Raw genomic sequence first — 25,704 nt, forward strand, 5'->3', positions numbered from 1 at the left:
GTTCCACGCTGTCAGCACAGAGTCCCACAAGGGGCTTGAACCCACGAACCGTGAGATCATGACCCGAGCCAAAACCGAGAGTGGATGCTCCACCGACTCAGCCCGATAAAAGCTTTTAAGACCACTTTATCAGTCATTTTGCCACCGGCACACTTCACGGCCTTCCTCTTTCATCTTTTGGAGGCTTTTCTACCCTCACGGACGCAGATCTCCGCCTGCCTTGGGATCTTTTTCCCTCCCTGCATTTTCCGGGATGGAGGCAGCCTTGCTTCGGACGCAAGGCAGTGGAGAATGATGGGAAACTCCGCTCTTCCAGTTCCTCCTGGTCTATGTGTGCCCAGAGTTTGAGGGCCTCGTGCACACACAGCCCTGACCCATGTAAAACCTAATTTTAGCGTTTTCCTGCTTGAGACCACACTTCTGAAACAGCGGGAGGCCAACCTGCCCATGCGAGCCTTCCATTGTGAAAGGCACATGGAGTCAGGATGCTGCCGGCCTGCAGGATGTGACTCAGCATCCTGTTTTCAATGTTTGGAACCAAGCGCTGCCGCTGACCTCACCTCTCCAGACCACAAATACCCAGGTTAATTGGTGGGATGGGCCCACAGCATCAACTCCCTCTGTGGGCCTCAGGGCCAAACCTAAGACAACCTGCTTATCCGCCCACCACATTGGGTCTGGCAGAAGAATTCTTCAGAGAGGAACCGACCTGGTGGTATGTTGAGGAATACCATGAATCAAGCAGACGATCTTGTTTCTCTCTTTGCTCTGACTACTAGGAAGCTCAACGTCAGATCTATAGCCACACTCTGGTAACCGTACCAACATCATGCCATGCATTCCACATCCACATCTCCTGGCTTCACCTTCTTTTCCCCCACTGTCTCTATATCCCACTTGCCTCACTAATTTTAAATTATACTGTTTTCTATGAATTTTATTACACGGTGTTTCAAATCCCCTTTGGACAGAGCTATGGTAGACATAGCATACACACATTGCCTCTGGAGGTAAGGGTTGTTTTGTTTTTTGTTTTTAGCAAGACTCCCCAGCATTTAGCACAGAGGCTAATATATAGATGCTAAATATATATTGCTTGAGATGACAAATAAAGCAAATAACTCAAAAACTGTCTCTGTTACCAGGTTGCCTCGCAAGAGATACTCCTCCCTCCCACCCTACAAGGTGGGGTCTGGAAAGGGGTGCTAGGGCCTTAGACAGCAGGCTCCTTAGGGATCCCTCTTGCCGTGTGGTTCAGCGGCCTCAACCCCAGACTTAAAGAGCCACTCCCAAACTGCCACCTGCAACAGACCAGGCACAGAACAGGCAGGGCCTGGACATCTAGGAAACGACAAGTGATATCCAGAGGCGGCAGCCGGCCTGGCTGTCTCCAAACCACATCCCTCCCTTGTGGGAATTTCGACTGGACCCAGATTTGGGGAAACACACCACGAGAACTCTTGCCAAGTATGGGCCAAGCCTTGACTGGGACTTACTTCTGCCAGGGCACGGGGGCCCCCAGCAGGGAGAGCATCAGACATTTCCTAATACCAAACAACCATGTTCTTTAAAACAAAGTCTTTTTAAAAATAACTTCAAAAGTAGCCGAAAGGATAGATGGATGGAAGGAAGTAAAGAAGGAAGGAAGGAAGGAAGGAAGGAAGGAAGGAAGGAAGAGAAAGAAAGAAAGAACGAAAGAAAGAGAAAGAAAGAAAGATCTGTAAAAATAAGGGCACACCAGACAGGATGCTTCCCAGATAGGTCTGGTACAAGGTTCAGCGGAACTTAGAAGGGAAACAGGCCAAGTGTTGACTGTTTCTCCTCTCAGATTCCACTTGGTTGACCTTTTGGTCTTTTGTGGTGAAACTGGGCATCAGTGGAGGAGAAGAAGGTCAGGACAGCAGCTGGAGGGGCTGGTACTCACTACCATCAATGAAAATAGCAGCTAAAGAAACAACAACAGAAAACAGCTCCCATGTGTCCGTCAGTATCCGCAAGGACTCCCCCCACCCCCCTCCCCCCCCCCCCCCCACATGGTACAAGACTCTCCCTAGGCCTCTCGAGGGCCCTGAGAGTGAGGAGGACTTTTCCTCGGTTTCGGGGAGGGCAGGCAGCTGGGTGGCAGGGCCCGTCCCCTGATCCAAAGGCCCTGGGGGACCTCTGCAATCTACATGGCAGCCTGCCATCTCCCGGGGATTCTGGGAGGGCAGCGAGGCTGGCCAGCTGGCTTCCCCATCGGCACACCATCTTGGCCGCCGTGGGAGTTGTCACAGTACCGACCCCATCTCGAAGTGGGACTCACAGACACGCCCCCACCCCAGCCCAATTACTGCCATGCCTTGAAAATGGCTCCTTCTGACTCTGATTAATCCTATTTTGATTAATTCTGTTTTCTTACTGCAGCCTTCCTCGAAGCAGAACGACTTGTTTTGGATGTTCTCCTAGTCTTAGGAATTTTCTAATAAGTTGTTCAAATCCAGAGGTCTGTCTACGGCACGACGTACGGGCCAAAGGCGGGTTCTGGAGGCGGGAGTGCTTTCCTTCCAGCCCGCTCGTGACGGTGAAGTGTGGCTCGCCCAGGGCTCTGCTGAGGAGCGGGTGGGTCCAAGCAAAGGGCCTACTTTCTCCCAGAGGCCACGCCGGTGTTCTCCATCTCAGGGTCAACCATGACCCTGACACGGCTAGGCGCCCCACAAATACATGACCTTGCCCTCAGTGCCGGAACAAAGGAGAAAGCGGGCAGTCTGTTACAAGTCTAGAGCAAACGATTAGAAGTACGGAGCACCACGGGAATAGGCCGTACTCTAATCTTGTCTCATCACTTTACCAAGGAGTAAGTGGGGGCCCAGAGAGGTTTAGTGACCTGCCTAAGGTTGCACAGCAGATGACACATCTCAGGACAGAACCCAGGTTTTCTGACTCCCTCTCAACAGCCGTGTTCCACTTACCGTAAGGGTGGCTGCCAACACCAGCGTCCGCCACGAAGGAAGAGCTGGCTTGAGCACTCGCAGCGTGCGCACGCGCTCCCGGGTGCGCTCGGCGTGTGGGAAGAATGAGACCAGGGCCCTGTGGCATTCTTTTGAAGTCTAAGTACTGGTGTTTCGAAAGTTTAATGAAACCTCCTAGGCTCTGAGCAAAATTCATTTTAAGTTAACCTTAATAGTAAGTTTAATTAACTTCCAGCAGAATCAAATTACCTCTTTTCCTCTGTCCTCGTTTGTCCCCTCTCAAGGATGAGTTTTCTTTCTTTTTTTTTTTTTTTAAATGTTTACTTATTTGAGAGAGGGAGAGAGTGAGCATGAGCAGGGAAGGGGACAGGGGGAGAGGGGGAGAGGGGGAGAGGGGGAGAGGGGGAGAGGGGGAGAGGGGGAGAGAGAGAGGGGGAGAGGGGGAGAGAGAGAGAGAGAGAGAGAGAGAGAGAGAGAGAGAGAGAGAGAGAGAGAATCCCAAGCAGGCTCCACACTGTCAGCACAGAGCCCAACACAGGGCTCGAATTCACGAACCGTGAGATCATGGCCGAGCTGAAATCAAAAGTCGGACGCTTAACCTCCTGAGCCCCCCAGGCGCCCCTCTAGGATGAGTTTTCTAACAGCAACAAAAATTTAACACGTACTGAAGGGCAAATTCTGATTTGAAAATCAAATGTGCCGACACACCAGGAGTAACACCTGAGTTAATCTAAAGGGAAGAGCAGGACAGTATAATGGTCACAGGATTTTAAGTTCGTGTACCCCAGTGTTTAAAACTGGGGGTCAGTGGGAAGCTACCAACTATTAAGCCGGGGGTGGGGTCGGGGGAGGACAGGAAAGGCTGTGCTCAACACAAAACTGCCTGTCTCCTGTGAGGGACCCGGCGGAGCAGAAAGGGACACGGGATTCTGAGTCACAGAGACCCGCATTCAAACCCTGGTCCCGGACTCCCACCTGCCTTTTCCGAGCGCCGTTTCCTGGTTTCCTAAAGCGGGGCAGCAGCCGCCCCGGAGGCTGCGGTGACAACAGCACAGGGTTCCAAACCCAGAGCCTGCACCTGCCGGCACCCAGTAAACAGAAGCTGGGACTGGTATTCCCCCGGTGCTCTGCCCATCGACTGCCTGGTGACTGCCTGGGAAGGGGATTAGGTCACAGTTCTCACTCTCAGTACAGCTCAGGGGGACCTGCGACTTGCGAAATAAAGCACACAGCTCATGGTGAGACCGCTAAGGTCCAAGTGGGAAGAAGGGCTACAAAGCCATGGTTCCTCCGGGGAGTGGGGGGGACTCCTTCCTCTCTGCCTCCTGGTGAGAGATCCAAACCACGGGCAGGAGGGCCCGTAGGGATGGCTCCTGAACTTGGGGGTGGAGGACAGGTTTTGAAGGCAGAGAGACAGGGAGCCTGAGAGAGACTCTACCACTTTGTACCGCGTGAAATTAGGCCAGTTAATGTCTCCAAAGCTCTCCCTCCAAACGGGAGACCAAAATGGCACCCTCCTTACAGGATGTTCGCGAAGATTAAATGACATACTGCACAAAAGGCGACTCGTGGAGTGGAGCACGTGTGAAGGTTCGCTTCACCTCCGTCCCTGCTTCCTTTTTTCTCCTCAGCACTTGCTAACACGCTGGCAACGTGCTAGTTTAGCTTACTTCCTGCCTCGTCTGCCCCAACAGAGCGTCGGCCGTGAGGGCAGGGATGGGTCTCATTCGCTGCTGTATTCCCAGCTCCTCGAACAGGGGTTGGTGCATAGTAGGTGCCCAATAAATATCTGTTGAATGAATGGCTCGTAAGCAGACAGGGTAGGACAGGGGGGTACTGAGACTGTATCTAACAGTGCCTGCGTTGCCAAACTGCAGGGGGAAATGGCAGGAAAAATCTCTCTGTCCTCAGTATCCTGTGTGTCACCGAGGAGCACTTTGAGTTCCTCCATGTGAAAAAGAACGCAGGAAAGTCAATTTATGAGACTTCGATGGCTCATCCGGCACGCGCCAGGCGCCGTGAGGGTCGAACCCAGGAAGGAAGGCCTTGTCGTGTTGTTCAAGGCCCTGGGCTCAGGCGGGCCTCGCGCTTGGTTAGCTCTGCTCCCACCATCTTGAAATTCTTAACCGTTTTTTAACAAAGGCCTCCACAATTTTCATTCTGTACCGGGATCCACAAATTACGTAGCCGGCTCTGCCAGTGGGGGAACATATATGTACTTAAGTAAACACACGACCAAGCAAGTCTCAAGTCCCAAGTCCTGAGGAAGTAGAAAGGAGAGAAAAACGCAAGTGGGGAGGAAAAGGAAGGGCCATGAATCTCTTCCTACAGAAGCTGGCCCCTGAAGGAGAGACAGGCAGGGGGCATTTGCACAGTGTCTACGATGGTGAAGAGGTTCGTGGTGTTATGACATTTAATTCTGACGACAATCCTACAAGCTGCGGACGATCTGGCCCGCTGCCTAGTGAAGTGACAGATGACCGAGGTGGGAACCAAACCCAGGCCTGTCCCCCACAGCCAAAGCTCATGGACAGAGATGCAAGGGTCAGTGCAGTGGTGTTTCAGAGGACGATCATCAAAGTGGAAGTGAATCCAAGAGGTGCCAAGCCTGAAAGCGTGAACAAGCGTGTGGGTGCTGACAGGAAAGGAGGTGGCACTCACTGGCGTGGCAGTTGAAGCCTGCGGGCTCACTGGTGCTCCTGGCCCCTTCCCTCGAGGACCGAACGTCCCTCAGTCGGCATCACCTTGACATAATGCATCCACAGGCCGAGACCAGTGGGCAGAATTCTGAGATGGCCAAGATCCCAGCCCCTGATGCAGGTGCCCTGGGTGAGCCCCCATCCTGAGCGTGGCACGACCAGGTAACAGGAGGAGACAGCTGCTCCCGTAATTAGGTTACAATCTACGGCCAAGGTGACGGGGTGGCCACTCCTCTGACTGCATTCCTTTCCAAGATCCCGTAGCGGCCAATTCTCTTCGTCGGCCTCGAAGAAGCGAGCCACGGTGACCTTAGCTGCAAGAACAGGAATTCTGCCAAGGACCACATAAGCTTGGACGAGGACTCATACCTCTGAGGAGACCCCTGGCCCTGGCCGACACCCTGACTACCGCACGTGAGACGCCACGCAGAGGACCCAGCTAAAGCACGTCCAGGCTCCTGACCCTGGTAACTGCGAGATGAGAACTGGGAATTGTTTTGGACTGCCAGGTGTGGGGCAGCTTGTTACACAGCAACTGTGAACTGATACAGCAACCTGCTGCAGAGCCAGGGTGCAAGGGAAACTTGACGCCTCTTGGCAGGACTTAACCGGACGGACTATCAACAATAAAGTCCAGGCCAAGAAACGGTGGAGAAAGACAGAGAAGAACCCCAAAGGGTGAACACGCATAAAAGACAGGGTGCTGAATGGAGCCGGGGAAGCACGGTCTGCAGAGCGAGGCCACGGCCACCCCCGGATGCTGTGGGCAGGGGGAGGGAAGTTACAACCCTACTCCGGATGGTTATAAGGAGAGTGGGGTCCTCTGGGGAGCTCCGGGTCAAGATCCAACGGGGAAGAAAGCACGCAGGGAAAAGCAGGGGCGCGGGGAGTCTGCAGTTTGCCACGGACACCAGGTAAGACAGAGAAAACGAAGTCCCACTGCCTTGGCCCGAACGTCTGCTTGGGCAGGCAAGAAAACAAAACGAGAAGGACTCCAATGAACACTTTCATATGCTTGGCTTAGAAACGCTGCATGGAAACAACAACAACAAAAAAACATTCACTCCCGATCCACCCTCTGGAGACAACACAACCATATTCTCTCCCTGGGGCCCTGCCTGGCACACAAGCGCCTACGGCTCATGCCAGACTGAGGCAGCTCCCAGGACGGCGAGGGAGCCAGGAGCCGCCGCCAGCAAAGCCATCTGCTCACCAATTCCCACAGACTGAGCGGCACGGCTTCCAGAAGGGTACTGCTGGAGGCCGGCGGCAGCCTGCGCACGCGGAGGGCAGGGGAAAGGACGCAGGGAACTGGGTCTGGGTTGCTCTGCACCAGTCAGCTTCGTTCTGGGCCCGGGGTGAGCCGCTCCTGAGATGTTTCCCGGGAGGCCTTCAGAGAAACTGTCTGAATCACGACACGGATTCTGCAGCAGGTGCCTTCCTATTTGCATCTCACGGGGACTCAGCCGGGTCACAGGGCATCCACGGCGGCGGCCCTCTGAGGGGCCCCGCGCGAACACAGTGGACACCACACCCGCAGGAAGTCAAGCCCTCTCAGTCTGGGCCGCGAACTAACACTGACATGAACAACAGCTCACGAGGACCAAACGTAGTGATGGTTCTTCACGCCCGTCACGAGCCGGGCTCTGCCTGAGGAGCCCCGCACCTGCTACTCCACAACCCTGGAAGGTCGCAGCTGTATGTGTTTTACGGATGGAACGAGAGACCCGCAAAGGTGTCGTAAAGATGCGGAGGTAAAGGAGCTCGGCTACCAGGGCAGGAGCCAGGGTCTGAACCTCCGTCTGCCTGACTCCAGACCCCACGCTGTCCCCTCTGCGCCTCGCTCCTGCTCATACAGGTGAGCGATCTACCGCAGGGTCAAAACAGAGCGCACATATTTAAACTGTTGAAATGTCACGCACAGGCTGAGAACTAAGGCCCTGTCCCTAAGGCAAGCGCCACCTAGGCGGGGGACGAGACAAAAGCACACACACCTGCGAGGCAGGGCGGGTGTGGTACCTGCCGGAGTGGGGCAAGCCACACACATTGGGGGTGGGAGCACGGAGCCCGCCGTGAGGACTGTGGCCAACCGGAACTGGCTTCAAGAAGCAGCATGGCCAGGGAGCGGGACAGAGACACAGCACGTGCGAGTGGGGGGTGGGAGCAGGGGCAGCAGTGGAGGGTGAGGGTGGAAGGCAGCAAAGGTGGGATCAGAGCAAGGAGCCCAGGCCAGGGGCGCTTCGAGATAGTGTCCATCTGACGGCGGGGACGAAAGCCCGAGGGAGGAGGGATGGAGGGGACGACGGTCTGACACAGAGCAGGGGAGGTGTCAGGACCTGAATGATGGTGCCACCAGGGCAAACTGGGGAAGAGGACCAGCTGAGACACAGAAGACCCATCGGTGCCATTCAGCCATTTCCTGGTCACAGGTGAGCCGAAGAGAAGTCCATGGATGACCCGAAAGATTAAAACTTTTATACGCTTCTTTTTTTTTTTTTTAGTTTATTTATTCACTTTTGAGAGAGAGAGAGAGAGAGAGAGAGCGAGCAGGGGAGGGGCAGAGAGAGACAGGGAGACACAGAATCCGAAGCAGGTTCCAGGCTCTGCACTGTCAGTGCAGAGCCTGACGCGGGGCTCGAACTCATGAACCGTGAGTCAGACGCTCAGGCAACTGAGCCACCCAGGCGCCCCAAAGATGAGAACTTTCGATTAAAGGTAGACAGAGGGGAGGGGAGAGAGGAATATCCCGCTGTCCCCAGTTTTTCTGCCTGCCGGCAACCCTTCAAAACCAACCTGAAGCACAGAGAAATCCCCTCCCGGCCCAGACGAGCAAACACAACTGACTATTCCATTAATTCTTCTAGAAGCCTGAGGAGCAAAGGCTTGAAAATGCAAATGAACACATGGATGTCAATGGGTTTCCGTCAAAGCTTAAAGCAGGCCACCACAGCTTCTCCTGTCTGCTACAAGGGTTAGAAAGCAGGATGGAGGGGCGCCTGGGTGGCTCAGGTTAAGCGTCTGACTTTGGCTCAGGTCATGATCTCAGAGTTCGTGGGTTTGAGACCCGCATCGGGCTCTGTGCTGACAGCTCAGAGCCTGGAGCCTGCTTTGGATTCTGTGTCTCCTTCTCTCTCTGCCCCTCTCCCGCTTGTACTCTCCCCCAACCTGCCTCTCAAAAATAAATAAATAAACATTTAGGGGCGCCTGGGTGGCTCAGTCGGTTGAGCATCCGACTTGAGCTCAGGTCATGATCTCATGGTTCGGGAGTTTGAGCCCCGTGTCGGGCTCTGTGCTGACAGCTTAGAGCTTGGAGCCCGCTTAACAGATTCTGTGTCTCCCTCTCTCTCTGCTCCTCCCCAACTCATGCTCTGTCTTTCTCTGTCTCTCAAAGATGAATAAATGTTAAAAAAAAAAATTAAAAAAGAAAGCAGGATGGAAGGGCGCCTAGGCGGCTCATTTGGTTTAAGCGTCCGACTCTTGATCTCAGCTCAGGTCACGATCTCACGGTTGGTGGGATCGAGCCCCGCGTCAGGCTCTGTGCTGAGAGCACAGAGCCTGCTTGGCATTCTCTATTCCCCTCTCTCTGTGCCTCTTCCCCACTCACACTCTTTCTCTTGAAATAAATAAATAAACAGTGGGAAAAAAAAAAAGCCAACAGGATGGAGTCATTGGCCTGAAAATGGGGAGTGAGGCCAAGGTGGGGGAAGAGCGACTGAGAAGGGAACCCGGGAGGACAAGCTCAGAGTCCAGGTCCCCGGCTCCAGGCGAGGGTCCCCCAGGGCTCACAAGGGTGGGTGGCAGGGCCGGCTGGTAACAGCGGTGAGGGATTCCCGCAGGCAGCAGACATCCAGGAGGCACCGCCCCAAGTTAGCGGGGCTCCCTGGTCCCGGCCCTGGCAATGCCTCCAACCAGCTGGTGGCAGGCAGGCTCCCTCACCTGGACATCTGACTCCTGGACAGCTGACTCCAGCAAACCACGACACCGGTCTCCGGAAAGGCGGCGTCCTATGGTCAACCCAGGTGTTGGAGGCCACAGAGGCCTCGCTTCAAATACAGTACCTGCCACGTGCAACCCTGGGCCTCAGGCTCCTCCCCTGTAAACTGGGAAAACCCTCCCAGGGCCGGGGAGAGGATTAAGCACGGCAATGTGCAGAGCGGACTTCCCTTCCCTTTGCGAGGTCCGCTCCAGCTCCAAACCGTGCACGGAAAGAGGCCTTTTACTGGCCCCCAGGGCGCAAGCATCTTCAGATCACCGCTGTTTGTGAGTTCTTATGAAGTGAAAGAATTCACGACACTATGCCGTCTGCTAACTAAGGGCGATTTGGAAAAAAAACCCAAAACGAAACAGTAGTTCTTCGTCCCCAAAGACAATCTAAGTGAGAGAGCTAAATACTTTGTCCAGGGCAAGAGCCCCGAAAGAAAGGGGAGGGCTCAGGGGTGGAAGACGTTCCGGCTCCAGGTAAGCGCTGCAGGGAGGCTGGGGCAGGAGAGGTGCCCGCACAGGCTTCCGGGCTGCTGGTCTGGCCCCTCGGCCGGCACTTCCTCCCCCAGACAGCCTCCCAAGAGCCACTTGTACTTCTTCCCCTCTTCGCCTCCGCCTAAGAGAGCCGAGCACGAGTCTGATCCACAACACGGCCCGTTACTGCCCCCAGTTGGGAGTCTGGCTGATTCCAGCCTTGGAGCCCTGACCTCGACCCTGAGCAACCGAATGCCCCGAACACCCCGAGTGACAGAGCAAATCTGTCATCGTCCCCCAGGGGAACGTTAAAGTGAGGGCCCAGCCACTGAAACAAGACATCTCTGGGTTTTGTAGGCTATTGCTTCCCTCCACGTACAATCTTTGGAAATAACGCACGCCACATTAAAAGTGTTTTCTTGCCTTTCGCTCAAAGACACACAACCTTCAGAGACAGGTTAAAAGCATGTTTTTACCACTTCTGTATGTGAGCTTAACCAGAATATCCTGCTCTCCGTAATGAATGGTGGACCCCAGTTTCTGAACACACATTCCCTTTTCCAATTAGTTTTCCTCCTCCTAAGATGAAGCAGACATTTTTTTTTTTTTTAAAGACTAATATCCTTGGAACTCTATTTACTTTTTTAGACTCTGAGAGTCAGAGTTTAAGACTGGCACCTTAGCCTAGAATGCATGATATGATAAGAACACATTACAGAAGGGAGTGCTACATCTTCCGTAAACAGAACACCCAAAAGGCGGCCTTGCTTTTTGGCAAAGAAAAATAAAAATGCTTTTGGGGTCTACCAGGGAATACAGCAGCTGGGGACCACAGCTTGAGGAAGTCTTTAAAAAGAGTGTACTGAAAGATTTCTCACAAGCACAAAAAAACCCACCTTGAATTAAACTCAGGGGGTAGGATGCCCGTTTCAAATCAGCAATGTGCTTACCTCAGAAGAACACCTTATCAAAAGCAGGATGGAAAAGTGAGAACATTACCATGACTAGTTTTTTCAAAGGCAGAGGTAAAATCTAGAAGGAAGTTATCTAGAGACGTGCATAATGGTAAAGCAGGAGGGGTAGTGGGATTCTGGCCACGATTTTCCTTCTTTTCTAAACGACAACGTTATTAAAGCTGTTTATAGTTAAACATCTATACAAAAGTTCAAGCACTACCTTTGCAACGTGCTTTGGGCATAATTGTTAAAGCTCTACTGAAAAAAGCTGGTGTGTTCTTTTTCAAGGGTTCTCTCTTTTGGCAAGGGACGAGAGTATTCAGCCTGCTTGGAAGAAAGACTTAGGAATGAAAATTAAGTCCGCTTACCTGAGGTTTACCTTTCGATCTTCATCGCTGCCAGCCTCCAGCTACAGAGAAAGAAAGAGAACGTCACATCACAGACACCACTGGGCAATGAGCCGCGGACACGAGTCTCACATTTTCTGCTCTGATGTCTGAAAAAGATACAGGTGTCCAGGACACCTGGCTCTTTCTACACGGTCGCACCCTTTCCTTGGCAAGCCCGCTCTGCTGTCCCTCTGAGTAACTTCCATGGAGGAATTTTCAGGCTTCCCAATGGTTACCCACATTCCTAACACCCCGTCGTGCATTGATTCCTGGTGATTGGACTATTCCTACCTGGCGTCGTTCAACACACTCTTCTCAACTTTCCAAGCTTGTTTTGGATCTCACCCTGTTTTTTGAGGGGAGGGGGGGCTATGTTTTAAGAGCATCTATTTCCTCCTTCAACCCAGGCCATAGCTGAGTGATCAACACCATTTTAAGCCCCAACACATGGGTTAAAAAAAAAAAAAAAAAAAAAGGAAAAACCATTCCAGGCAAGTCTTTCATGACGGAAGGTGGCCAGGAGCAGCCTGTCTGTCTGTGGGTCTCAAAAGCTCTTGGTGGTTCTCAAAAAGGCTTCAATGTTGAATATAAAACTTTCTAGGCTATCGGTTTATTTATATAAACAAGAGAAATGGACATTTGATATTTTCTAAAAGTTTAAAGGCCAGGGGGGTTAGAATCTGAAAGCAATTAGGACTTACGTCCCGATTGACATTTTCCCCCTTCTTCCCTTCAAGGAGAAAACTGAAATAAGAAAACGACCGCCCCCGCCCCCCCCGCAACAACTCTGCACCCCCGGAACCCGCGGACTAGGAAAGAGAAACCTGGAAAGCAGTGATGCCCCGGGAGAGATGCAAGGCTGAACGAGGACAGAGACCAGGCAGAAGACAGCAGTGATGGGAAAAGAGTACGGAGCTCACGAGAGGAAGGGGGCCTGAGTGGCAAGGGACACAGAGCAGAGGTGGTGGTTCCAACAAAGGAGGAGAAATACACCAGAGAGTCCCGGAGTCCCTAAACTGTATTAAGATCCTGTATGTCCGAAGCGGACACTCGTGGCCAGTTCTCACGCTCCCTATGCCACAGAGAAGTGGAAAACTCAGGCAAGCCTTCACTGACCACAGGGCCAGGAGCTTCCGTCCCAGAGCCAAGGGTAAATAACTCACACACCACCACCACCAACTTAGAAGAGGATGTTGGATCTAACCCGGTGGTCCTCAACCGGGGACAATTTTTCTCAATTGTCCGGGCAATATCTGGACACCGGGCAATATCTGGAGCCTTTTTTGAGTGGATGCTCCTGGCATCTAGTGGGCGGAGGACCGGGTGACGCGAAACGTGCCACGATGCACAAGACATCAAATTTTCTGGCCCCAACGTCAGCAGTGCCAAGGTTGAGAAACCCTGATCCGACGTCCCCACCCCCCCCCCCCCAAAGAAAAAGAGACTGGAGATCTGCCCATAAATATTAGTCACCTTGAACGCTTGTCAAAAATAACAATGTTACAACCCATTCTTGAAAGTTATTGATTTATCCGCTGTTGTGCTTTCTGCTTGTTCTCACAGAGGAACGAGATAAGACTGACAGTAAAAATGACATAAATGAGATAACTGAAGATGGGGGGAGGGGGGGAAATTAAGAGAGGAGAACCGCTTTGCCGGTCAGGCTGAGTTCCCCGTTCCCACGCCGAACGGGCTGAGTCAGGAAACGGCCGCTCGGGGAGTCTCTGACTCAGAGGAGGAGTCGCATTTTGAGCAGTAAGGAAGTGATTTAGGGGTACAGACCTCAAAGCCACTTCATTCTCGGTCGTTCTCTGGGATTCCCAGGAGTGAAATGAAGGCGAGGTAAGGTCAGTTATTCCAGAGAAGAAAGCTGTAGGATGTGCCCAGACAACACGTTAAAGAGGGAAGCCAGCCCTTTTGCAGGAGCTGAGGCCGAAGGAACATCAGAGCAGGGGCCCAGCCGGCCTGGACCCGCGTCTCCTGACTCCACGCACACGCGCCTACTCTCTCCGTATCGTCTCTTGCTTCTTCGTGCCTCACTCCATCTGGGAGAAAGCCTCGCCTTCCAGGGAACATCCCAACCTCGGCTAGTTCACTGGGCAATTAATGGTGCTGCTCTACTAACGGTAAATAAAAGGCGGTTGAGTTTCAGTCTCACGTTTACCGGGTCATTGGCACTTGGTAAAAATAACGTTCTGTGGAACAGTTTTAAACGTGTCTCGTGGAGAGGACCCCAATGTCCCACAACACGTGATTCACCCATGCAGTGGAATATTATCTGGCAATAAAAAGGAGTGTAGTATTGACCCATGCCGCAACATGGTTGAACCTTGCGGACGTTACGCTAAGTGACAAGAGTCCAGACACAAAAGGTCACCTTATTGTAGGATTCTACTCATGCAAAATGTCCAGAACGGGTGAATCTATGGGGACAACACAAGTAATCAGTGGAAACCTAGAATCTGGGGAGAGCAGGGTAAGGGCGGGGAGAGGGGGGCCACAGGTGATGGCTACGGGGGGTGAGGGTTCTTTTTGGGAGTGATGAAAATTTCTGGCACTTACACAGTGGTGATGGTCGTGCAACCCTGTCAATATACTAAAAGGCGCTAAAGTGGTCTGAAATTGTACAGTCTGAAATGGTGAATGCATGATATGTGAATTGTATCTCAGCTAAAAGATAATAACATAAAATTTAAAAACCGTGTCTCAGGGGCACCTGGGTGGCTCAGTCAGTTAAGTGTCCGACTCTCGACTGAGGCTCACGTCATGATCTCAAGATTCACGAGTCTCAGCCCCGTGCTGGGCTCTGTGCTAACAGCACGGAGCCTGCTTGGGATTCTCTTTCTCCCTCTCTCTCTCAAAATAAGTAAGTAAACTTAAAAAAAAATTTTTTTTTAGACAAACAAAAAACTGTGTCTCAGACAGGAAGAGGTCAGGAATCGAAACCAAGACTGAGGCTGAGAGGCCTTCTGCGTAATCCCTTACTGAAGCCGAACCCTTCCCTCACCTCATAGTTTTGAGAACATGAGATTAAGTGCTTCGAAGTACTCTGGGAACTGCAAGACGGCATGAATCGGAATGATGGAGGAGAACAGATGTCTGTGTGGGGAGGAGAGAAGTTACTGCTGCCTGAATTCTCAGTGGCAGGCAATTGGCCACCCATGTTCTTTTCCCTGCGATCGACTTGCAGAATCCTGTCTGCAGACAAGGGAACTCATGAACGGCCTCTCCTGGAGAAGAGGGGGCTATGCATAGGGGTTCGGTCTTGCCCCCTCTCTGAAAATGTTCGCACTGTTCCTGGTGAAACAGGCTGAAGAGCTACCCTCAAACTGGTTCCTCTTCTCTCCTGGTCTCTCGCGAACACACACAAACCTTTCCGTGTTATCAATTTCCTCTACAGAGAAGGGGCTGGATTCGCTCAGCTGCTGGGGAGGCCACTTCCTGGGCCTGCAGGGCTCCTCCAGACTTCTCTCCCTTCTCTAAACAGTCCCCAAACTCCTCCTCCAGCTGCTCTATCTTTAGGCCAACACTCGGCCTGTGCCACGGATAGGAGTGTAGACCAGAGGCCACAGTTCTCTGAGAGAAAGTGGGACAGCAGGGGACAAGAGGGTCAGCCCTGCAGCTGTCAGAGGCCCCAGGCTCAGAGGACCCATTCCCCAATCTACTCCAGGACAAGAAGGAGCCGGCCAACACAGGCCTGGTGGCACAGGGACACACAGAACCCCGCAGGGTGCCTCGGTGCACTCTCAGCCCCCAGAATGCACCGTGCAGCTACAGGAACCCCGGAATCGGCCCCAGCCACACAGCCAGATACACACAAACATGCAGTCCCGAAGGACATTTCAAAAAGGAAAAAATCCAGACTCAGCCACACACAAAGACAAGACACCCAGTCACACAAGCGCCCTGAGCTCACTCGGTCACTGACACACAGTGACACGGGCCCCGGGGAGACAGACCTCCAGGGGCGTGCAGTCGGGGAAACAATCTCAAACATTCCCAGGGGCACCTCCCCCCACCCTCCCCGGGGGGCCTCTGTCACAGCATCAGGCGGGTGCAGTTTCCCAGCAGACCGGCCACCGTCACACACAGTCTCCCATACACAGCCAGGATCGCAGGGTAGGGGCCTAGAACAGCCACAGAGCCACGAATCTCAGAACCAGCATCCCCCAAAGTCGCCAACTAGGAGTCCCAGTCGCACACCCAGTCTGCCACACTGTCACCCCCAGACGGGGATCAGTCACACACACACACACACACACAGTCTCACGCAGGGCCACCCCCAGACAGAGGTCACACCCGCACCTACAGTCTCCCTGAAAGTCACCCCCAAACAGAGGTCACGGCTCCACACACAGACGGGGTGACACTCTCGGTCTCCCGCACAGTAACCCGAGGCCGGCTGCCCAGACACGGTCGCACCGCGGGGTCTCCGCAGGGCCCGGGCGCCCTCCGCCCCGCACTCCCGGCCCAGGCCTGGAGCAGCGGCTGCTCGGCCGGGCCGGGGTCGCGGGCCCGGGGCTCACCTCGCTGTTGCTGGCCGAGGAGGAGGCGGCGCTGGGCGTGGGCGAGCGCTGCAGGGTCACCAGGGCCATGGCTGCGGCGCGGCGCACGGGCGCCGCCGAGGCCTCCGGCTAGAGCCGCCGCTGCCGCCGCCGCCGCCGCCCGGGCCGGGCCCGGGGCGCTAGAGCAGCCGCGCGCGGGCGGCCGGGCCGAGCCGGGCCGGGCCGCCCCTCCCCCTCGGCGTCCACCGCCCCCGCCACCCGCCTCCCGCCTCCCGCGCCGGCGCGCGCCGGGCCCGGAGCGCTGCGGCTGGGAGGGGGGGAAGGCGGGGCGCGGGGCGGCGCGCGTGCGCGTGCGCGGCACGGGAGCCCGGAGCGGCCGCTGGAGGCCCCGGCAGCCTCCCCCGCGCGCCCGGCACGCACGCCCCCGCCCGCGCGCCCGGCCCTCGGGTCTGGGGACCAGGGCCGCGCGCTTCCGCGGGCACGTCCGCCCCAGGGGGCTCGCCCGCTGAGCAGGCGGGAAAGCGAGGCCCCGCGACTGCGCAGGAGGGGAAGCGCAGGGACCGGGAGATAGAAACCCTCGGCAGTCTGCAGAAATTCATTCGTTCCTTCATTCATTCGTTTGTGAAATATTGGGCACCTGCTAAGTGGCAGGCATGGAATATTCAACAGTGCGCAAGTCAGATCGGGCCTGTCCTCAGGTCTTTTACAGGAGTGAATCAAATGACTAGGCACATTTATAAATTATTTTGCTAATATTTTTATATGAATTCTTTCTGTGTCCATAAACCCAGCCAACTCCTTGGGAAGTCAGGGAAGGCTTCTCTGAGAAAGGGACATTTGCTCTGAGGCCTGACAGGAGAGCAGGATTAACGGGGGAAGGGCGGGGGAGACAGCCTGGAGGTTGGGGGGTTGGTGGCAGCATGCACAAAGGCCTGGAAACGGGAAGGTTATTTGTCCGTCAGAGGCCAGAGCCTACGGAGGGAAGCAAGAAGAGTGGCACATAGGGATGGGCTCCAGAAAGCTCTTGGCTGCTGGGTAGGGAATGGACTGTGTGGCGGAAGGTTTGAGGGAGACCAGGGAAGGGGCTGCTGCTGTCCTCCTGGGAAGATGTGATCAGTATGGAGATGTAGGAGAGGTGGAGTACCGTAGCAATCAGTACTGGCTTGACTCAATGATAGGGAAGTTCTCTTTCATTTCCAAAAAGCCCTTCTTCACTTCTGTCTCTGGCGTGCACACTGCACAAGCACCCCCACATGGCCTGGTCCAATCCTGCATTTCAGCAAAGGGCTCCGCCCCCCCACCCCCGCCAGAAACCCACGCAGCCTCCTGGATCCCTCCCCCAAATCCAGGGGCTGGGACCTCCTGCATATTCCTGGGATCTGACTCTTCAGCACCATTCATTTTATTTATTAATTTTTTTTGTTTTGTTTTAATGTTTATCTTTGAGAGAGGGGGAGAGACTGAGTGTAAATGGGGGAGGGGCAGAGAGAAAGGGAGACACAGAAGCGGGCTCCAAGCTGTCAGCACAGAGCCGGGCTGGGGGCTGGAACTCACAAACCGGGAGATCATGACCTGAGCGATGTCCGACTAACCGACTGAGCCACCCAGGCACCCTTCAGCACCATTCATTATAAAGGTGGTTCTCAGTGGGGGCATTGTAACCCCTATGGAGCATTTTTTTTTTTTTTTAATTGTAGGCGTATTTTTTGTTGTCTTGCTTATGGGTACTAGAGAGCCACTGGCATTTAGAGGGCAGGAGCCAGGAATATGAGATGTCCTGCAAGGTACTGGAGACTTTCCCAAAGAATTGTTCCATTCCCACAAACACCTGTGTAGGTGAGAAACCCATTCAAAATTCTCTGAAGCCAGGACTTAACTCCATTTTATACATCAATGCCGAGGCTCTTTCACGAATTTTCAGAAATGCAACTGTGTTTAACTAGACGGGAAAATATACTTTGAGAGCTTTGTGGGGAGTTGGTCACCATTTGGGAAGAGTTTATGAATGGCAACGCCACTCCTAATATTAAGAGTAGTTGACCAAACAGATTTGCGTTTGTACCTGTGATCTTGGTCCACAGTCATACTTAGTTAGCACTTATTTTAAAATATCAGATATAGGGGCTCCTGGGTGGCTCAGTCAGTTAAGCATCCCACCTCAGCTCAGGTCACGATCTTGCAGTTCCTGAGTTTGAGTCTCTGCGTCGGGCTCTGTGCTGACAGCTCGGCACCTGGAGCCTGCTTAGGATTCTGTGTCTCCCCCTCTCTCAAAAGATTCTGTGTCTCCGCTCACACTCTGTCTCTCTCACTCTCAAAAATAAATAAGTATCCAAATATAAGACAAAATTGGGGACAAAATTTCAGTTGAATGATGAATATCTTACTCTCAAATCCAAACCCGTTCATTAAAAACAGACACAAACTTCTGAGACTTTCCTTTGCCCTCCAGAGAGCTGTGCCCAAGTATTCACACACTGAAATGCATGTTTTGTTATGATTTATTTTTCTTTTACGTCTACATTACATCAGTGCATCACGGATTTGGGGTTTTTAGACTACATGTGTACATGGGCTTTATAATCTATAAATTTTGTTCCCAGTTAGTAATCATTACAACGTATTTGTGAAATGGGTGTGGGGTTTTAGGGCCGAGAGCCTTAGGCCAGTGGTTCTCAAATTCAAGTGTTTGAAAATCCCCTGGAGAAAACAGACATCTAGGCCCCACCCTCTAGAGTTTCTGATTCACTGATTTAATAGCAAGCTGGAAATTTTTACACGTTTAATAATTCCCTGACGATGCTAAAGGTCCTGGTCTGGGGATTACAGATTTACCTACACAAATGCCAGGTCACCCCTCCGCTCTTGCCTCTAGTTTCTTCCTCTGCAATCAAGGAATCCTAACCTGGGTGCCTGGGTGGCTCAGTCGGTTAAGCGTCTGACTTCAGCTCAGGCCATGATCTCAGCGTTCGTGAGTTTGAACCCTGCGTCCAGACTCTCTGATGTTAGCTTGGAGCCCTTTCTGCCATTAGCTCAGAGCCCACTTCAGATCCCCCCCCCCCGACCCTCCCCCCTCTCAAATAAACTTGAAAGAAAGAAAGAAGAAAGAAAGAAAGAAAGAAAGAAAGAAAAGAAAGAAAGAAAGAGAAAGAAAGAAATCCATACCAAGCTCTGATCCTGTTGTCTGGGTGGCACTAAACCCACCTCCCCCCTTTCCGGAGACCATCTCTATGCTTTCTCACTTCCTCCTCAAGAGAGGCCCTCTTCCCTCCCACAACTAATTCTTGCCTGATACCCCGTCCAAAAAGCCCCCGGGCCTGGTCCTTTCCAGGATCCCGTCACCTCCATTCTGTCCCCAGAGACACAGCAAGTGTCACTGGACTTTATTGTAAGTATCTCTGTCTTGTCACATCGTCCCTAAGAAAAATCTCAGGGGCAGGGCTGGGACCAGGGTGAGGGCCCAAAACTTCAGGGGCCTCCAAAACAAACCAACAACCACCCCAGTAAGTAACCAGAGAAATATTTTCATGCAACATTTTAGGGAATCAAACTTAATGCCTAAATCCATGATGAACAAAATGTTAACATTTTTTACCGTATCACTGATTTTTCCTTTTGTCTCCAGATTCCAAGGCACAGATCCATCCTGCTTTGATTCTGCTTGATTTCAAATCCTGGTTATTTTAAACTCTTGTGCAAATGGCTGGGGCCCTGACTCCGCTGGGGCCCATCAGGGGGGTGGGGAGGGGATAGGAGAAGTGAAAGTCCCCCTCCCCCACTTGGAGTCAGTCTGTAGGTTTCAAGGGACCCCAGGAGTGGAAGAGGGGACTCAGCTAGAGGAGGCAGCTCCAAAGTTTTCTTCTATCCAGTAAAGCCCTTTCCCTTCGTTATCATCCTAATTTTTTTTCATCAAAATTTATTTAATCGTCTTTGATCTGGTCATTGTATTCCCAGCTTTTTCAACTATCAAAAAACAACAGGGAGAGGCGCATGGGTGGCTCAGTCAGTTAAGCGTGGGACTTCAGCTTCGGCTCAGGTCATGATCTCATGGCTCGTGAGTTCAAGCCCTATGTCCAGCTCTGTGTTGACAGCTCGGAGCCTGGAGCCTGCTTCAGATTCTGTGTCTCCCTCTCTCTGCCCCTCTCCCACTCGTTAATAAATAAACATTAAATAAATCAATAAATCAATAAATACAACAGGGGGCACCTGGGTGGCTCAGTCCACCTCAGCTCAGGTCTTAATCTCATGGCTGGTCAGGGTCATGAGTTCAAGCCTCGCGTTGGGCTCCACCCTGGGCTTCTGAAGCCTACTTAAAGAAAAAAGAAAAAAAGAAAAAAAACCACACAACAGGTTATGGAGTAATTTGCAGTCTGCCAGGTGTTATGCAAAATGCTTTGTGAGTGTGCTGGAGACAAGGTTATTAATATGGGAATGTCCCCACTCAGGCTGCAGGCTCACCTCCTCCAGGAAGCCTTCCCTGACCGAGGGCTGAATTAGGTGCCCCTTCTCTGTGCTCCTATGGCCCCAGTGTTCCTTCCTGGGTTGGGCTGCTTTCTTTATTTCTTGTCACCACTGTTGTGATCCTTATTTCACAGATGAGGAAATTCACTCGCAAAGTTGTTAAGTCACACGCCCAAGGTCACATAGCTAGGGAGTGGTGAGGCTGGTATACAAGACCAGGTTTTCTGCTTTAGGATTCAGGCAAAAGACAGAGGTTCTTCAGAACTCTATGGAGAGTTCCCTTTTTAGAGCAACCAATTTGCAATTTCTCCGTAACTCTTCGAAAATGAAACTGAGAGGTAATAAAGCTTTGGTAGGCTGCATAATGGCTCTCCAAGGATGTCTGTATCCCAATCCCTGGAACTTGGGAACATGTCACCTGACATGGTAAGAGGGATTTTGCAGGTGTGATTAAGGCTGTTGAGATGGGGAGGGTATCCTGCTTTATCCAGGTGGGCCTGTATAATCCCAGGGGTCTTTATAAGAGGGAGGTGGCAGGATCAGAGCAAGCAGAAAGATACGTAACAACGAAAGCAGGAGGTTGGAGTGATGAAAGCAGGATCATGAGCCAAGGAGTACCGGGGTGGGGGGGGTGGCCTCTAGAAGCAGAAAAAGGCAAGCGAATGGATTCTCCACTCAGAGTCTCGGAAAGAACTCAGCCCTACTCGATTTTAGACTTCCGGCCTCTAGAACTACAAGAGAAAAAATTCCTGATGTTTTAAGCCACTATGTTTCTGGTAACTGGTGATAGCAGCCATAGAAAATGAATGTAAAAACCAACATGCACACATAGTGTAAGAAAAAAAACCCATCACAATGTCATAATCCAATATATTCCAGGCACTTCTGGGACATTGTATCACATTCTCCTTCACTCAGTTCATTCAACAAACATTTCTGGAGTGCCCACGCTCTCCATAGGAATTTGGGGTCCACGAGTGAAGGAAACAGTCACTGCCTTTGGATGGCATCCAGTGGGGGACCTAGTCAAACGACATATAAGCAAATATATTTACTATAATACGTGCGAAATCCCTTGTGCTTCAATAAATTGGTATTGTCAGAGTCCTTCGAATAAGATCAGATTAGCGTCAGAGAAATGAAATAGGTTTGGAAGACCAAGGGGAGAAGGGTGATGGGGAGGGCTGTTTCGGCAAGTGGTCAGGGAAAGCTCTGGACAAGGTGACCTTCGGGCAGAAGAAACACACGGCAACCCCATCGGGGAGCTATAGACCTGCTGGGATATATATAGACCAACCGGGCGTCCCGACTTAGGAGCTGTGGAGCTCCAGATCAGACACTTCCTTCTTCTGAGGCTCACCTGCCTCCTCTGTAAGACAGAGAGGAGAATGAGAGCACTTATTTGATGGGTCATTTGTGAGGATTGAACACAACCACGCCCATCAAAGGGATGGCAAGCTGTCCTTGCTGTCCAAGCTGTCCAACACATTCGTGTTACTTAGTGTAACGGGTTGACCTGTGTCCCCCTAAAAGATGTTGAAGTCTTGATTCCCAGGCCCTGTGTACGTGACCTTGTTTGGAAATAGGGTCTGGGCAGAGAATCAAATTAAGATGAGATCATGAGGGTGGGCCTTCGTCTGACTTGGCTGTGTCTTATGAAAAGGGGAAATTTGGACACGGAGGCAGACGTGCAGGGAAATTGCCGTGTGAAGACTGCAGTCTTGCCATAAGCCAAGGAACACCCAAGGTCACCAGCCAAGCCCCCAGAAACTGGGGGAGAAGCGTGGAACAGATTCCCACGGCCCTCAGAAGGGCCAACAGCCTCATTTCAAACTCCTGGCACCCAGAACCACAAGGCAATTGCATTTCTGTTGTTGAAACCACGCAGTTTTGAAAGCAGCTCTAGGAAACGAATACACCTGATACGATCGTCGCCTTGGATGCAGAAACTGAGGCTCAGAGCGGAGCTAGCATTTGAACCCAAGCCAACCAGACCCCCAAGGCCCAGGTGCAGGTTGTCAGCCTTTCTAGCCCAAGAGGCAACAGTTTGGATGAGCCCCCGTGTGCGGGGGGGATGGTGTCCAGAGGACTGAAAACCTGAGTCATTGGGCATGGTGTCCCGGGAGGGAGCGTTGGTATGCAGGACTCCTGCCGAGGCATCTCTCTGGGCCGGTTGATGGGCACGGGCAGCCAGGCAGCCTCAGAGCTCTGTGTTCCTTCCTGTATGTTGGCTGAAGTCTCCATTCCTCTGCCCACTCCCTGCTTTAACCTGGTTTCGTGGGTTTCCCCTGCTAGGAGAGGGGCTCTGCCTGCTTCCAGGCATCCCCTCACCTCTCTGGTGGGTTGACTCACAGGATTTGGGCTAGCCTGACCCTGCCTGTAACTCGCCCCATGTCTGCAAGTGATACAGTGACCCTTACTGGGCCTTGGAATCTCAGCTTGTGAGACGGAGCGGTTGAATGTTCCAAGAGAGGGGATTTGTTGCGTAAATGCGGCTATATGCATGGGATGGTCCTCCTAGGTGGTCCTTCGGACCCCCATCTCCTGGTACTTCCTGCCTTTCTGGACCATTCCCCACAATGCATAGGGCTGACCTGTGTAACTACTATATAATCACAGATGTGACAGTGTGTGACCTCTGAGGTGAGGTCATACAAGACGCTGTGGCTTCCATTTTGCTCTCTCTTGGACCGCTCCCTCTCAGGGAGCCCCGTTGCCATGTCATGACGACATACTCCCGCAGCCCCTGTGGAGAGAGGTCCCCATGGCAAGGAACGGAGGCCTCCTACCAACAGCCAGCACCAACTTACCAGCCATGTGAGCGAACCACCTTGAAAGTGGATCGGTCCTCTGGCCCCATTGAAGCCCCCAGTGAGACTAGAGTCATGGCCAACATCCTGACTGGATCTTGAGAAAGACTCAGCCATGGGGCACCTGGGTGACTCAATGGATTAAGCGTCCGACTTCAGCTCAGGTCATGATCTCGCAGTTCGTGGGTTCGAGCCCCGCGTTGGTCTCTGTGCTGACAGCTCAGAACCGGGAGCCTGCTTCAGATTCTGTCTCCCTCTCTTTCTGCTGCCCACCCCCCCCCCCCATGCTCGCTAGCTTGCGCTCTCTCTCTCTCTCTCTCTCTCTCTCAAAAATAAACATTAAAAAAAAAGATTTTCTTTTTGCTAGATTTTGAGGTAGTTTGTTTTACGGTAACAGAAAAGGAATACAGCAGCCATATAAAAATGTTATAAAACAATGCACTGTTGTATTTTATGAAAGATTTTCAGAAAAAATTAAGCATTGGGGGGAAGCAGGTCACAAATTAGGATATGATAAGATCCGAGTTTTGGAAGAAAAGTATGAGGAGTTAGAAAACTACCAAAGAACAAAAAAGAAGACATATATGGAGAGATGGAAAAGCTTTTTTTTTTTTTTAATATTTTATTTTTGGGGCACTAGGGTGGCTCAGTCAGTTAAGCAGCTGACTCTTGATCTCGGCTCAGGTCACGATCTCAGTCATGGGGTCGAGACAGCATCAGGCTCCATGTTGACAGCGTGGAGCCTGCTTGGGATTCTCTCTTTCTCTATCTGCCCCTTCCTCTCTCTCTCTATCTCTCTCTGCCCACCCCCGCCAAATAACTCAAAAAAAATTTTATTTTTAAGTCATCTTTCTTTACACCTGACATGGGGCTTAAACTCACAACCCCAAGACCAAGAGCCGCATGCTCTACCAACTGAGCCAGCCAGGTGTCCTAGAAATGCTTTGTTTTTGTTGGAAAGACTCATTATAGTAAGATTATCAATCTTTCTAGACTAAAATAAATGCAATTCCAGTGAATATCCCAACCTAATTTTTTGGAGTGTAGGGGATCCTGATAAGAGATACCATTTATTGGGTACATAGTGTGCATTGTGTCCTGTGACAATCACTGTTTCATTTTAAGTCCACAGCAGGAGAAATCCCTAGCTCTTTAGTTTTTCCACTAGTAAGGAACTGTTATCAGCCCCCTCCCCCTATTTTACATGAGGCATTCAGGGGGAGCTTGTCTGAGATCCTGAGGACCATGAGGGGTGGAGCTGGGTGAAGCCAGGCATGTTTGATACTAAAATAATGCCCTTAGATGTCCTGCCGTGTGGCCTCCTGATTGTTCTCTGGTTTCCTTTTTTCCTTCTTTTGAATAATTTTGTAGTTGGCATTTATGACGATGATTTTTTTTTTTAAAAGTAAGCTCTAGACCCAACGTGGGGCTTGAACTCATGACCCCCGAGATCAAGAGTCACATGCTCTTCTGACCGAACCAGCCAGGTGCCCCCATACCCTGCTTCTATTCTCTGAAATTGATTCCAAATGAATCAAATATTCAAATGTAAAAAAAAAAACCCTCACAAGTTCTTAAAAGTCTGTGCGAGTAATTTATAAAAAGGGGCAGGAAGGGGAGGGGAGGAAAGGCTTCTAAATATGATACTAATGGCAGAAACCATGAAGGAAAAAAAAGATGAATAGATTTGACTACAAAAAAGTTTTAAAATCTTTTCATGGCGAACACACTGGGGAAAACATTGCAACAGAAGGAGGAAACCCATAAGCATAAAAGCAATTCTTCCAAATCAAAAAGAAAAATAGCCAACTCACTTCAAGGGAAAGATGAGCTAAATACATACATACATCATGCGGCGTCTGGGTGACTCAGTCAGTCAGGCGTCCGACTTGGTTTCGGCTCAGGTCATGATCTTGCAGTTCGTGAGGTCGAGCCCTGTGTCAGGCTCTGCACTGGCAGTGCGGAGCCTGCTTGGGATTCTCTCTCTCTCCTTCTCTCTCTGCCCCTCCCCTGCTCGAGCTCTTTCTCTCTCTCTCAAAATATATAAATAAACATTAAAGAATTTTTAGAATACATGCATCGTACATACATACAGAGACACCTTATAAAGAACTCCCAAAGAGCCCATCACCATATGACCATATGTAATGTCACCAGCAGGGCTGGAACTAGGTGGATGGGGGCTGTGCAAAATTTAAGGAGGCTTTCACTCTCAAGATGGTGCAAGTACACGGTGGGCAGCTCCTTTGAATTTACCAATCGATACAGCTCTTCTGGAGGACCGTCTGGCAAAACGGATGAACGTTTTAAATGTGCAAACTCTTTGGCACAAAGATTCCATTTTTAGGAATCGAGTCCGAGGAAATAATTAGACGAGTGTGCCAAGGAACACATTCGGGATATTTGTTGGTAACATACAAAAAAAAAAAAAAAAATTCTAGGGACACCCCCCTGAGGGACTAACTGGAAAAATTGTTATATCCA

The 25,704-nt window shown here is 51.7% G+C and overlaps 1 protein-coding gene across 3 annotated transcripts in view; it reads right to left on the minus strand.

Annotated features, from left to right (window-relative positions):
* SSH1 (slingshot protein phosphatase 1) overlaps window positions 1–16,217 on the minus strand; it is a 62,032-nt gene extending 45,815 nt beyond the window's left edge. Inside the window, exons 1-2 of one of the 3 annotated variants that reach the window (XM_078435688.2) lie at window positions 15,974–16,217; window positions 11,427–11,467 (exon numbers count right to left, since the gene is read on the minus strand). In XM_078435688.2, coding sequence (XP_078291814.1) covers window positions 11,427–11,467; window positions 15,974–16,042 — 110 coding nt within the window. In that variant the 5' untranslated portion in view covers window positions 16,043–16,217. The remainder of the gene's footprint in view (window positions 1–11,426; window positions 11,468–15,973) is intronic. The other 2 variants (XM_078435690.2, XM_078435689.2) reach the window with 2 other exon arrangements.
* Window positions 16,218–25,704: the final 9,487 nt, after the last annotated feature.

This window comes from Panthera onca, chromosome D3 (assembly GCF_046562875.1).
Source record: "Panthera onca isolate mPanOnc1 chromosome D3, mPanOnc1 haplotype 2, whole genome shotgun sequence".
Lineage (NCBI taxonomy): Eukaryota > Metazoa > Chordata > Mammalia > Carnivora > Felidae > Panthera > Panthera onca.